The sequence below is a fragment of the Salvia splendens genome, chromosome 2 (assembly GCF_004379255.2).
Source record: "Salvia splendens isolate huo1 chromosome 2, SspV2, whole genome shotgun sequence".
NCBI classification, from domain to species: domain Eukaryota; kingdom Viridiplantae; phylum Streptophyta; class Magnoliopsida; order Lamiales; family Lamiaceae; genus Salvia; species Salvia splendens.
This window is the reverse complement of record NC_056033.1, coordinates 13,809,892-13,824,313: the sequence shown is the minus strand read 5'-3', so window position 1 is coordinate 13,824,313 and position 14,422 is coordinate 13,809,892. Positions and strand designations below refer to the sequence as shown.

Below are 14,422 nucleotides of genomic sequence, written 5' to 3'. Positions count from 1 at the left end.
ATAGTGAACACATACCCACTTGTCGAAAATGAGTCTTTTGAATCAGAGATCCAATTTGCATCACAGTACCCTTCAAGTACTTGGGGATATCTTGTGTAATGCAACCCAAAGTTAATAGTATACTTCAAGTATCTCAAACTCTACACAGAGCTTTCCAATGTTCCTTGCTTGGGTTGCTCGTAAATCGGCTCAACTTGTTTACAGGACAAGCAAGATCAGGTCGAATACAGTTTGTGATAAACATCAAACTTCCTATGACCTTTGCATACTCTTCTTGAGCAACAGAATCACCCATATTCTTGCTCAGATGGACATTGAGCTCCAAAGGAGTCTTTGCTGGCTTACAATCAAACGAGTTGAATTTCTTAAGCATTTTCTCAACATAATGAGATTGCGTTAAGGTAATTCCCTCATTAGTCCTCAATATTTTGATTCCAAGAATCACATCAGCTAGACCCATATCTTTCATATCGAAATTTCTTTTCAACATGTTTTTTGTCTCGTTAATAATGGAACTATTGCTGCCCATTATCAACATATCATCAACATACAGACACACAATAACAAACCCGTTATCTGTGTTCTTAATGTAAACACACTTATCACACTCATTGATAGTAAATCCATTTGCCAACATCACGTTGTCAAATTTCAAATGCCATTGTAAGGGTGCTTGCTTCAACCCATATAATGACTTTATCAGTTTGCATACTTTACGCTCTTGCCCAGGCACAACAAACCCTTCGGGTTGTTCCATATATATTTCTTCTTCCAGATCACCATTCAGAAACGCAGTTTTCACATCCATTTGGTGAATCTCAAGATTGTGCAAAGCAGCAATCGCAAGAAGCACCCGAATGGAAGTGATTCTCGTAACAGGTGAATAGGTATAAAAAAAGTCATACCCTTCTTTCTGCTTAAAGCCTTGGACAACTAGGCGAGCTTTGTACTTATCTATAGTACCATCGGGCTTATATTTCTTTTTCAGAATCCACTTGCACCCTAAAGCCTTACAGCCTTCAGGCAAGTCTACTAACACCCAAGTGTTATTTTTCATGATAGATTCAATTTCACTGTTGATAGCTTCTTGCCACCACGCTGCGTCTGGGCCAGACAAAGCTTCTGCCAATGACTTTGGTTCACCATCCAACATGAAAGTTATGAATTCTGGACCAAAAGTCTTAGCAAATCTAACTCTTTTACCACGTCTTGGTTCTTCATTCTCAAGACTTGACCTCGTTTCTTTTGGAGAATAGAACTAGTGGCTTCATCCACCATTCTATCACTAGAACGATCATCTTGCTTCTTGCAAGGAAACACATTCTCAAAGAATACAACATTCCTAGAATCAATTATCGTTCCTTCAGCTACATCAAGTATAGCTGGCTTATGAACTAAAAAACGACCGGCGTTTCTGTTAAGTGCATATCCAACAAAGATACAATCCACTGTTTTAGGACCAATTGTAACTAGTTTTGGAGGCGGCACTTGTACCTTCGCTAAACACCCCCACACTTTAAGGTATGTATATGAAGCTTTCTTTCCTTTCCACAACTCATGAGGAGTCACATCCCTTTCTTTGAGTGGAATTTTATTCAGGATATGATTCGCTGTTAACACAGCCTCCCCCCACATGTTATGGGATAAACCAGATTTAATCAACAGAGCATTCATCATAAAGTGTTTGATTTTTTCGTTCAGCAACTTCTTTTGACTGGGGAGAATATGGAGCCGTTGTTTGGTGAATTATACCACTTGCATGACATAATTCTGCAAACGGGGCTACATACTCACCACCTCTATCACTTTGAACACACTTAATTCGACAATTAAGTTGATTTCGACTTCATTTTTGAAGTCTTTAAACGCTTCAATTGCCTCATCTTTACTTCTTAATAAGTAAAGGTAACAATACCTTGTGCAATCATCTATAAATGTGACGAAGTACTTTTTAACACCTCTAGTTTGCACAAATTTTAAATCACATACGTCTGTATGGATTAACTCTAGAGGTTTTATGCTCCGTTCTACTGAGCGAAACGGTAGCTTGGTCATTTTTGCTTCAACACAGACTTTACATTTCTTTTGTGAGTTAAACTCGTGAACTTTTAGTAAATCAAGATTCACTAATCTTTTTATAGCATTTAGATTTACATGTCCTAATCTACAATGCCATAAATCGGAGCACTCAAGCAAAGTAAGAAGAAGAAGCATTCTTATTATCATTCACTTGATTCGGTACACGGCCCTTGGCCATTACATTGAATTTGAACAAACCATTGGAAAGATAGACTTTTCCAAGAAAAGTACCAAACTTGGATAAAACAAACTTGTCAGAATCAAACACTAGCTTAAAGCCATGACTAACAAGCAAACTACTAGAAACAAGATTTTTACGGATGTCTGGGACATGCAGCACATCCTTCAGCTTCAACTCACGACCAGATGTCATTAAAAGCTTCACTTCACCCATGCCAACGACTTCAGACGAGTCTTGGTTGCCCATGTGGAGCTTCTTCCCTACGACTTGCTTGTAGGTCAAAAATTGGCTACGATCGGAGCACACATGGATAGTAGCTCAGGTGTCAACAAACCAAGCCTTCGGATTGTCAATGTGGTTCACTTCAGAAACCACTGCAGCTAGATCATCATCGTTGAAATCTCTCTCGACCATTTGGGCACTCTTCTTGAATTTCATCTTCTTAGGTTTTAGGCAGTCCTTCGCCATGTGGCCCGGCTTATCATAATTGAAGCAGTTGCCTTCAAACTTTCGGCCAACAATTGCCTTCCATTTGCCCTTATCTTTTGCGCTCGGGCGGGGACGTTTGGAGAATTGTCCCTTCTCCATCAGATTTGCCTTGGCGACTTCTTGCCCTCCCGACTTCTGATGGTAGCGCCTATTGTCCTCTTCAATACGAAGACAGACTATTAGGTCTTCTGTCGTCATCTCCTTTCTCTTGTGCTTTAGATAGTTCTTGAAATCCATCCAGCACGGATGAAGCTTCTTGATCATTGAAGAAACAATGAACTGGTCTGGTAGGGCCATCCATTCAGCGTGGACATTGTGGACTATGATTTGCAACTCTTCAGCTTGCGCCACCACTGAACGAGAGTCTACCATCTCATAGTTCAAAAACTTTGCGACTACATATTTCTTTGTACCGGCGTCCTCGACGCGATACTTCTTGTCAAGAGCCTCCCACAATACTTTGGAGGTTTTAGCCCCGGCAAAGATAGAATAGAGACTATCCTCTAAGTCGTTCAAGATATAGTTCTTGCACAAGAAATCTCCTTGATGCCAAACATCATAGGCAGCTCGAACATTAAAGTCTGTCTCTTCCTCAGGTACAGTTGGAGCATCCTCCTTGAGGAAGTTGGCAACACCCAACATAGTTAGGTAGAACAACATCTTTTGTTGTCAATGTTTGAATTCTGAGCCCTTAAATTTTTCAGGCTTCTCAGCTTGAGTCATAACCCTTGAGGTCGCAACAGGTGCCAACATTGAGGTGTTAGCGGCAGCAGAAGACGATCCAAAGGTGTTGTTTCCGTTCCCTCCAGCTTCGGTCGACGTGATTTCAACAAGAGTACAATATTTCGTCTTGCGATTGTTGGAAGTATTGTAGCCTTTACACGGACAACCTTTGCTATTACAAAAGAATAAAACTGGAAGATAAATGTAACAATGTAAATTACAACAAACGTAAAGAGATGCAAACTATAGTATTCTTCAAGTCGAGTCGAGGTGACCCTCTATCCGCAAGACGAAATACGCCCCAGCTAGTGCTCACAGATTGGCGTAATGTCCCCAAAGATGAAACGACTTTCCTCCTATCGAGTTGAAGCACCTCAAACTCGTAGGCTCCGGCGAACTTGAATTGGAAGCGAGAACCGATCAATGCAATGCTTCTAAGATGCACACTAGAATGTAGAGATTAGAGAGAGTAGAGAGAATATTTGTTGTTGGTGTTCTCATCTCCCAAAACTTCATCTATTTATAGGATAGGTGTGCCTACATGAAGAGTCATGACATTAAGGCATCCCATAATGCATTTGGAGGTTACAGAAGATGAAAAGCCAAAGGTTTGGCCACATCAAAAGTTTCCCTCATTTTACACTTTTTTTCCAATAGTTTATACAACTAGCAAAGACAAACATTTACTCCGTTCCTATGTTGAGCCAGCCCGCAACTATCTTATCATTTCATTTGTTACCTGTGGAATCGCATACGCGGTGGGGTATAGCATCGAAATGTACGTGCTCAAGTTTGGACTGTTTACGTCAGTCGAACGTGTTGGTTGTTACCGTGGCGAGGCCTACTAAGTAAACCGACGAGCTGATCCTGTTGTTCTATTTTGGTGGTTGTTATTTTTGGTTATGCACTAGTGTCATGAATAAATATGTAACCCATGTGTTTCATTTCATTCACATTTTGATAAAATGAATTATGGTTTCTTTTCATCAAATTAATACTTCCAAGCTTTGCTTCTCATTCTAGTTAAACTTGTGTTTGAGTGGTGAAGGAATTGTCAATTGAAGAAAAAAATGGTGGGAGTAACAACAAAATTGATATGCTAGTTAGTGTAGTGCAGTCAGTACAACTAATTCCCATAAAGAAACACACTGAAAGAATAGCATAACATTACCATTGTCAAAAGCAATAAATCCAACCAGAAAACCAGTTTCCTTCCAATGAATAGGCTATTTTTTTTAGAAAAAAAGGGAACCTACTTAATCTCAACCTACTGATAAATAATTATACCCTAAATGGGAAAATTGTGAACAAAATCGGCAAAGTGGTGTTAGCTGTTGGACAAAAATAATTTTGAGGATGTAAAAATCCTATAACTAAAATAAATCCTAGTTGAAGCCACAAAACTGACTACCTTTCATCGCTCAAGCAGTAGCGGAAACCCGAGGCGCCATACTCTTTGTGTTACCATTGGTGAGGCCACCTGTACGGTTCATGCGACCGCCTCCATTGCTACTCATGTTTTCAGACCTCTGATATCCATCACGATTTGAGGACCTGCCACCCCTGCCGCCAAACTCACCCCTGCCATTAAAATCACCCCTCCCGTATCCCCTCCCACCTCCATAGTTCCCACGTCCTCTTACTCCTTCATATCTGAATCCAGAACCCCTTCCTGGTTGAAATCTCCCCTTGGAATTTCGAGTGTTAGTAGACCTCTTCTCCTCAACAAATGCTTGACGAGCACCAATTGTCACTGGAGAAGCCTGAAACATCAGGTCGATGAAAAAATTGTAAATCACACTCAATGATTAGCCACGGGCTTATGAAGAAGCACTATATGGTTAACGAGTTGTTTCAATGTATAAGGTCATATACCAAATGGAAATGAATAAGCCTATTCAGTAAACACAGAGGAAGCTTTGTCATTCATACAAGCCATGTCTCCACAGGTGAAGAAGTTTGACACATTATACACAGAAAATTACAGTAGTACAACAAAAAAGTAAGAAAATAAGCTCAAACTAAAGGTTGAGCACAGAGGTCACTGAAATAAAGGCCGGCACAAACAAACTAATTAGATAGCAATGAAAAGATTAGTCCACATCCAAAACAAACTTATACTTCATGTTGCATTATAGCATAAAATACATACCTCGAGAGCTTTTTGTACAGAGCTTGCATCCTCAAATTCCACAAAGCCAAAACAAAACGCTTGTTGCTGTGTCAAGAATAGTTAGGATTGTTATTTTGCATCTCTAAAGAATGACACCATAATAACCATCCCAGCATGTTTCATAAATAATCATAAACATTAGTCAGACTTGAACATACTCTGTTGCTCCTAACTTGAATTCCATCGCTCTTGATGGTACCAAATTTCTTGAATACTTCCTCAAGTAAGCTCTCAGTAGCATTCATAGGGAGACCCTTTATGTATATTGAGTAGCCATCAGCTGGATAAAGAAAGGACTGGTGTGTTAGAACAATAGAAGAGAGCACGACTCAAGCCTAGACAACCAGTTCTCTTATAGGAAATGAAAAAAATAGAATATCATGCCTTCACCCTCTGCGTTGTTTCCATTATCAACAGCTTCTGAACCAGAAATAGGTCCATTGGTTACTGGGGAAGAAGATGGATGCATTGGCTCTACAATCTTTGGTGGAGCTTTCCTAGGAGCCACTTGGAGAGGTGGGGAAGATGCAGCACTTTCCTTGAGATGCATCACCTGAACATTATGTAATCTATCAAACATCAGAAATAAGGAGCTGCATAAACCTAAACAAACCATGCACACAAGAGTCCAATCACCACTTCTCCATCATGATAACACGAGAACTATGAGACAAAAGATGAATAGCTAAACTCCATTACTCGTATCCAACTTACAATAGAGGCATAAGATTTCTTTGGCAATTCCTCAATTTTGGCACTGGATTGAACAATCATCTGTTCGCCATTTTCCACTTCATCAACCACCTCAGCCACCGGGACTTCTTCTTCAAGGATTGGCACATCACCATTCTCAAGTGGATTGTAAACTTCTCCTGCCACAACTTCTTCAGCGGGAGGTGCGGTATCCTCCGAGAGCCTCTGGCTATCCCCAGAATCAGGGACATGATTGTCCACAATTGTTGCTGGGGCAGCAGGCACTAAAAGAGCACAGGAGGTTTATCAGTTTACAATTGGCAATGAATAGGATAAGCATGAAAGTAAGGTATATAGGTTACCTGGCACAGTGCCATCGAGCACAGCTGGGTTCGCAGGGGCACTATCCAGGTACCGAAGCATATCATTCAGAACAAAATAACCATTGTCCTGAGGGGCAAGGAAAAAGGACTGCGCAAAACTGCGGCATGACTTGTCCTTCCCCATCAGATAACCAGTTACAAGAACATGAACTCCACCACTAAAGGACTCTTGAGAATCTACTGATTTAACCTCTGCTACGAAATCAAGAGATTTGAGGGCAAGAATCTTCTCATTTATGGCCTGAGTAATCACATCAGAGATCTTTTAAAATCTATTAACAGTTTCAACTTTCAAATATTTTATCAATAATCAACATTTACTACTAGTACTTGAAAATTAAGCCTCAAAAGATAACAATTTCAACAATTCAAAAAGAGAGTAAATAAGAGGTAGAAGGAGTGGAATTACTTGCATAGTGGTGGTGATGGTCATGGTGCCATCCTCCTGTGGACGACCAAGCTTACTTATATCCTGATAAAACCGATAAACATGTTCCGGCGTCTGATGCAGAATATGATAATACTGCATCACAAATGCGCTCCCAACCTATCCCCAAAAAAGGAGCTAAATTAACAATACCATGGAATCAAGGACAAAATAAAAAAAACAAAAAAAAAATCTTACAATTTGCGCAGTAACTGGTTGCTGAGCTGCTACCTCTGCTGCTGCCGCCGCCATCTCCGATCTCACGAAACGAGCTATGACAACCCAAGACATGTCAACAAAAAGGCACGCTCCACCCCGCTTATGGATCTTTTCCGTAGCAATTAAATCAAACAAAATTCTTACAATACGCGGAATCAGATCGTGGCCGTACCTGGAAGCAAATCGTAATACTGCAGAGAGCGCGAGAAAGGAACCGGATTTTCGTAAGACTGTCTACTAACTCTGATAGGGCGCCGCAGCTCCGGTGACGGAATCTAGGGTTTGGATGGCGAAAATAAGCCGCAACGGTGGATCTCGATGAGGAGAGAGCGCGGGCAGTGGGGAGCGAGACGGAAAATGAGGTAAAGAAAGGGTTTCTACGGATTTATTCTAAAAAAATGAGAGAGAAAGAGGGAAATCTTTGCGTGATGTATAATAATATTTCTTCCATTATATAAGACCGATTATAGAATAGTACTGTAATTAAAATACTTATATGATCTCTAGAACTTTCCATTAGCTAAAGACTAACTCCAATTGTTTATGTCTCATGAAAACATAATTACGATTATTTTTAATACACAAAATGTTAGGTCTTTATATATTTTTTTAATTTCATTAGATCCTCATACATTTTTTTCATCTTTATATTTTCACTACAAAATATCATTATATTCGTATAATTTTTTCATTTTATTAGGCATTATATTTTTCATTCGATCTTTGTACAATTTTTTTGTTTTAGCAGGTCATTTAATTTTTTTTAATTTTAATTTGAATAACATAAAAATTTTATTTAAACATAATGACCTTTTTCCATTTTACATTATCCAATTTAGCCTATGATTGTAAATATTCAACGAAACTTATACTTCAATACAAATTAATGCTTTTTAAAATATAAATCATCGATTGAAAATTCGCATAGTTATTTTCCAAAAGCTACGATTTTAATACAGTTAAAGCTTTAATATTTCTCCAACTTGTTAAAATTATTGGGTAAAAAAGATAATATCTTTATAGACGAGGCTAAGTTAATAGTAAAAGTTAATTAATTCCTTAAGTTTCAATAGATAAGAATGGTATTTTATTCAATATATAAATTATAGGTCCTAATAAGATGAAAAAGGGTTTGAAGTCTCACTATGAACACTATTTTAACTACTCTCTTCTCGTCTTTCTTATTTTACCAATCATGACACTATTTTAACTACTCTCTTCTCGTCTTTCTTATTTTACCAATCATGATTCTCGTGTCATTCCAAGTATCCCAGGAATGAGGGAATATATCATTTCAAAACAAATTAAAGAACAAATGACAATGGGTCATTTGGTAAATCGGACTTCAACACCGTCATGGACTGCATCCACAAGATATAGAACACGCCGTCCACTTAAATAAGGCCAAGTAGTCGCATATTTCTTTTGTCAATATTTACTTTTCTAATACAGGCCCATGGGATTCATCCATATTGATTTAATGTTTGTAGATATTTTGTGTTTGAGAAATAAATACGAATAGACTTCCAATATACTTTTGAGCTTAATGTCTACCACATGTAGTACTATAAATAAACTTTATTTGCCTTTACCATTTGAATTCACATTTGGAGCATATACTATACAAAAAAGTTAGGATTGCAAAGTTTTGAACAATTTAACTTCCACAACTAAAAAGCACTCAACAAATAACTTCAACGGAGTCAACATACTCTATCTATCTCTAATTAGTGTTCGAAAAACGATGCCCAAGATAATCAAATGGAACCCTTTGGTTCTACAAGTGATGTAGGAAAAGAAAATTGTCACGAGTCTAAGCCTTCTACTTAACTAGCAAGAGACATTCAAGAAAAGCAGTTAGCTTCACCGGATGGCCGAGGAGACGATGGTGATATGCCGGAGAGGATGCGTGACGTCCACACCTCCTGCGTGCTCAACGAACTTGGCAGGCGAGAAGAAGCTGCCATGGCACACGCACATGATGCTCACCTCAGATTTCGTGTACTTGTACAAGAATCCAGTGATGGTCCGGCCATTGGGGCCGTTGCCTGTGGCGGAAACGCAAGGCATCTGTAGAGTTGAAGCGGCCCCATCTCGGCCAGGGTTGGAGACCACCTTCGGAGGTGGGTTGATCACGTCTGTCGTTGAGCAAGTAGTGTCCGATTGTGGCCGTTGAATGGATGACGCCTTCATGCTCTGGTCTTGAAACTGGCATGCTGGCTCTGCATCTGATTGACGAGTTGTTGATGACGAGTCGTTTTGGTGTGTGCCAAAGCTACTCGAGTGGCTCCCAGTATCACTACTACTTCCCCCTGAAAATTCATCTCGACATACATAACAAGTATTTTAGGGCTTAGAAATGTTTATTCTAAATTTTGGACAATGCCAATGCCGCAAAGATACATTCATGTTCAAGAATGAGTACTATACATATATAATCAACCAACAATCTGTTTTATTCATACAAACTATACTATTCAATATCATAATGTTGGAATATATAAGGTCATTTAGCTAATTGAGGAATAAACTGAACCTACATTACATTACTTGGAATATGGACGCATTTAGTGTCTCTGTTCAACCTATAAGAACAGACTGTATAAGAATTTCGTCAACATAATAAGTGGGATTTGTTTTGTCAATAATGAATAATCTCAATTAACATCAAATGGCATTCGTTAAAATTAAATAAGAAAAAGAAAAAGTAGAACTAGTGCGAAAAAATTCATTAAATAGCACAGTTAGTTCCAGAGGGGCAGAGTTGGTTCCAGAGGGGCAGAGTTGGAAGGAGGAGGATAAAACTATCATCACACTCACCTTTGTGGGACGTGCTTCGATGATGCGATGAACTTGGCGGCGGCTGTTGCCCGTGATTCGGGTCACCTCCCTCTCCCACCGAGGGACATGCAAAGCCGTTTCCGATCGGCGTCGACAGACCCCACGAAACCTTGTTTTCTCTGAAGGAGGAGGCGTTAGAGCTCTTCTCTCTCTTGGGCACCGGTGCTGCTCCTTCCCTCTCTCTCTCCTCCTCCACTTTATCCTGCCGGCAGCCGTTCATCATCACGCCTCTCGATTTCTTGAATTCCCTCTTCATCCGAGCTTCCCTCCTCTTCATCGCCTGCATCTCTCTCCTCCTCTGCAGATCGCACCCACTCTCCGCCGCGGCGTCGTTTTGAGCATTCTCAATTTCGTCGGAGAGGCTCCCTTTTTCCCTCTCTAAACTAGTCTTGCTCTCTGATTTGGCGTAGCAACCCCCGATGGATAGCTCCAAACTCAGCTCGATTTCGCTTTCCATTTCTCGCCCCATCTAATTAGATCTTGCGCTATTCAAATGTTACGACATTGTCGTTGGTATGCATGTCAATCTTGTGTTTTGACTAGGTTTGAATGGTTATATAAAGAGGCGGAAACAAGCATAAATTGTGCAACCAAATGAGAGAGGGTAAACGGGCTTCTGCCACGTGGAGGGATTACAGAAGTGGAGAGGGCGGTTATTGACACGCAACAGGAGAAAAAGGTATCTAGGTTCGGAGTTAAGTGCGGATTTTACTTTTTAATTAGTCCCTATCAATTAAGGGCATTAGCAATGGGAGCCCTATCCACCTGTCATCATTTTATCCTCCTACTCTTCCATTTACAGTATGGTGCCCTATAAGCCTCCTTAAAAGTTGTCATATATGTTTCACTATTATTTTGTTAATTAATTTAAATGTTTTCAAATATGTCAATGTAAAATATTCGGGATCGTACTACGTGTTGGAGTTGAAGGTTCGATATTCGTCAGGGTCTGTACCCGGCCATCGTGCACCACCCCCCAAACATTGGACTATTCGGACTTGGGTATTAATCGGAATCCATTTTATAGTGTAATTTGAGAGTGGAAATGTTAAAAATGTGAATGTGGGGTAGGGGGTATTTATATAAAAATAATTTTCGAATTAAAAAAAAATTAAAAACGCATTGCATCGTCCGCGCCATCGTCCCCGTCGCCCATAGTGGGCAGACGATCTATAGGGCGCAGACGATGCATCGGGCATCATCCGCACACCCGCAGTGGCTTACGATGATGCGCCCGAGGCATCGGACGACCTATCTTCTGCCCCATTGCAGATGTTCTTAGCTGCTCCTACAAAATCAAAAGATTCCACATTTACAACTTACAAGGAGCTTTTATAACCATTTTAATTAATTAAATTATAAATATGTAGTTGTGAATAATATACTACAAATTAAAACTGAACATAATAGTCGAATAAATAGAACATCTAAACTCAAAATCAGTTTCAATTCTACAAATTGATTATTGATGATTAAAGCCGAATTAGTGGATCTTATTATTCAACATTTTTTGCTCTGCAGGACACGTGTCATATATACCTCGTTTTGCGTGTGGTTTGAGGAACAAGGAAACGTGGAAGAATCTAGATGCCCCATGCGTATCTGGGCTGTCGCATTCGTTGTCAGTTGTGAAGGCAACGTAGCGGATTAAAGTGCAAATACGTGTCATGGGGCCCGCTAATCTAGTTAACGCATTTCTCCAAATCTATGACATAGACTTTTCTTGCTGGTGCAGATGAACCTTTTTATCAAACAGCTGTATAATTTACTGTAATTGATTTATATTATCATGGGTCTCATTAAATGTGCAACATTTAGTTTCGTCATAAGATTTTATGTAGTACTCCCTCCATCCCAAGTTACTTGAGTCGTATTTCATTTTGGGTTGTCCCAAGTTACTTGAGTCATTTATCTTTTTATCTAAAAACAAAACATCTAATCACACTTACTTTATTCTTTTTTTTACTTTACCCTCTCTTCTCTCACTTTATTCTCCATTCTACTTTATTTTAACTCACTAAACACAACTTTCTTAAATCCCGTACCGAAAAGAAACGCCTCAAGTAATGTGAGACGGAGGAAGTATTGTTTTGTGAGTCAATAAAGAAAGAGGAAAAAGTAGAGAGAGTGATGTTTCTATTTTTAGAAACGTTTCATTTTGACTAAAGGCTCATTTTAGTCCTTAACATATTGAGATTTTTTTATTTTGGCCCAAAACAGTATCTTTTGAATTATTCGGTCCTTCACAAATAAAAATGGGTCACATTTGGTCCATTTTGGACGGTTCCGTCAAAAATTTGACGGTCAACGCCAATTAACTTAATTTTGACTGGATTAACAATTTTAACACAATAATGTATTCTACCTATTTGGTCCTAAACAAAGTGACCAACTCAACCTTAACTAAAGCAACGGTGCAGCAATAAGAAGCGTAAGCAGACCGGAAAATCACAAAGAAACATCAATGGAGAAACGACTCCGTTCGTCGCTGCAATCCTCCGCCGAAGAATTCCTCTCTGTCGTGACCAAATTGCCGCTTAAATCTTCCAAAGCCGCCATCAAAAGCTCGGTCAGCACCTTAATCAAACCCTCGTCGGATCTAATTTCCACTCTCCCCCTCACTCTCCGAGATTCCATTTCGCGCTCCATTTCCAAATTCAAAAGCCACTGCAGTTCCTCCTTCGCAACGACATCTCCATTGACGCCTCCGACGAAGTGTGTCCGCAGATCCTCTCATTCATGAAGTCCAACATTCCTTGTGTCTCACATTTACCTATTTCAATTTTCACTTCATCACTTTAATTTTTCATCTCAAATAAGTACTTTTCTTTGTACAAATAAACTACCAATAGTGAAGGAACTGAATATTCTGCCCAATGCTAAGTCTTGTACATCTTCAAGTCTACTTTCCTCAGGTACGGCGCGCCATCCATGCTCTTCTTCACCGAGGCGCTGCCGCCGCTCTCCTCCGCCTCGCTCTTCTGAACCGACATCACATTTTTCCGATAGGACCGCACCGGTGGCCACCCCACCACCTGTGCCCTGAATTAATCATCGCAATTTTGTTTACAACTTCATTCATTACCAATCTCAACTCAAATCCCTAATTCAAAATCGTACGAGTTAAATCTCAGCAAAATTTCCCCAAAAAACTCGAAAATCTATCCTAAAACTAGAGAGAGAGAGGGGGGCGTACTTAGCAGGAGGCTTAGGAGAATCCGTCTTGTTGACATTGTTCCCCTGAAAATCAGTGTGATCGGAAAGAACGTCGAGATTGAGCTTCAAATCGACGGTTTCGTCAAACCCTCGCTTCTTGTATCCGACGCCGGGCAAACCGAGGCGCAACTCAGTCTCGTCGAAGCCGAGCTTCTTAGTAATCATGACGGCATCCGTCATTATTGAACGATTTTGTGGCGCAGATGATTGTATTGATGATTTATAGAGATGAAAGAAGATGAAGAAGAGAATGGAAGAATATAATTAACTTAATTAGATATTAGACATTAATAAAATATATTTATTAACTTAATCCGGTCAAAATTTAATTAAAATTCGTTGACCGTTAAATTTTTGACAGAACCGTCCAAAATGGACCAAATGTGGCCCGTTTTTATTTGTGAGGGGCCGAATAATTCAAAAGATAATGTTTCGGACCAAAATAAAAAAAAATTAAAATATGTTAAGGACCAAAATGAGCCTTTAGTCTTTCATTTTTAATGGGACTAACAAAAAGGAAAACGTTTCATTTCTAATGTGACAGAATGAGTATTATATTTATAATTATAGGATTATAACTAAAATGATAATTCAAATTAAAATGACAATCTACCACCAGTAATGACTCTTAGATTTAGAAGTAGATTCAACCGCATGTTTGATTGTCTATGTATCTCAAATTGTTTAATTGTCTCTTATTTCGTATCGCAAATTGGTTGGAACCATAAGTCGAGTTGTTAATCTATGTATTATAAATTGCTCGCTTATGTATCGCTGATTGTTTGCATAGCTAGGTTGTCATTTTAACTATAGTGTTACCATAAGACACCCCTATATTTATATTTATATTTACTTATGTATATGGTGCAATTAATGATAATAATCAGAAGATATATAAATATATTAAACTATGGTTATATTGTGCCAATGCATGTAAAAGAGAACTATAAATCATGGAGTATATTAATAAGATATAGGAAAACCAATAAAATGTCTCA

At 39.2% G+C, this 14,422-nt stretch overlaps 2 protein-coding genes and 1 pseudogene across 2 annotated transcripts; all 3 read right to left on the bottom strand.

The window, feature by feature from the left end:
* Window positions 1-4,608: 4,608 nt before the first annotated feature.
* On the bottom strand, window positions 4,609-7,798 carry LOC121789086 (nuclear transport factor 2-like). Its single transcript, XM_042187619.1, has 9 exons — window positions 7,540-7,798; window positions 7,347-7,420; window positions 7,131-7,268; window positions 6,701-6,962; window positions 6,360-6,622; window positions 6,030-6,198; window positions 5,804-5,925; window positions 5,625-5,690; window positions 4,609-5,235 (listed from the first exon to the last, which is right to left on the bottom strand). The coding sequence occupies exons 2-9, from the start codon at window positions 7,398-7,400 to the stop codon at window positions 4,894-4,896; spliced, it is 1,416 nt and encodes a 471-aa protein (XP_042043553.1). The 5' UTR covers window positions 7,401-7,420; window positions 7,540-7,798; the 3' UTR covers window positions 4,609-4,893.
* Window positions 7,799-9,056: 1,258 nt separating this feature from the next.
* LOC121770361 (ninja-family protein AFP2-like) lies at window positions 9,057-10,714 on the bottom strand. The gene is made up of 2 exons (XM_042167104.1): window positions 10,188-10,714; window positions 9,057-9,679 (listed from the first exon to the last, which is right to left on the bottom strand). Exons 1-2 carry the CDS (start codon window positions 10,675-10,677, stop codon window positions 9,231-9,233), a joined length of 939 nt encoding a protein of 312 aa, XP_042023038.1. The 5' UTR covers window positions 10,678-10,714; the 3' UTR covers window positions 9,057-9,230.
* Window positions 10,715-12,865: 2,151 nt separating this feature from the next.
* On the bottom strand, window positions 12,866-13,604 carry LOC121774224 (annotated as a pseudogene).
* Between the last annotated feature and the right edge of the window lie 818 nt (window positions 13,605-14,422).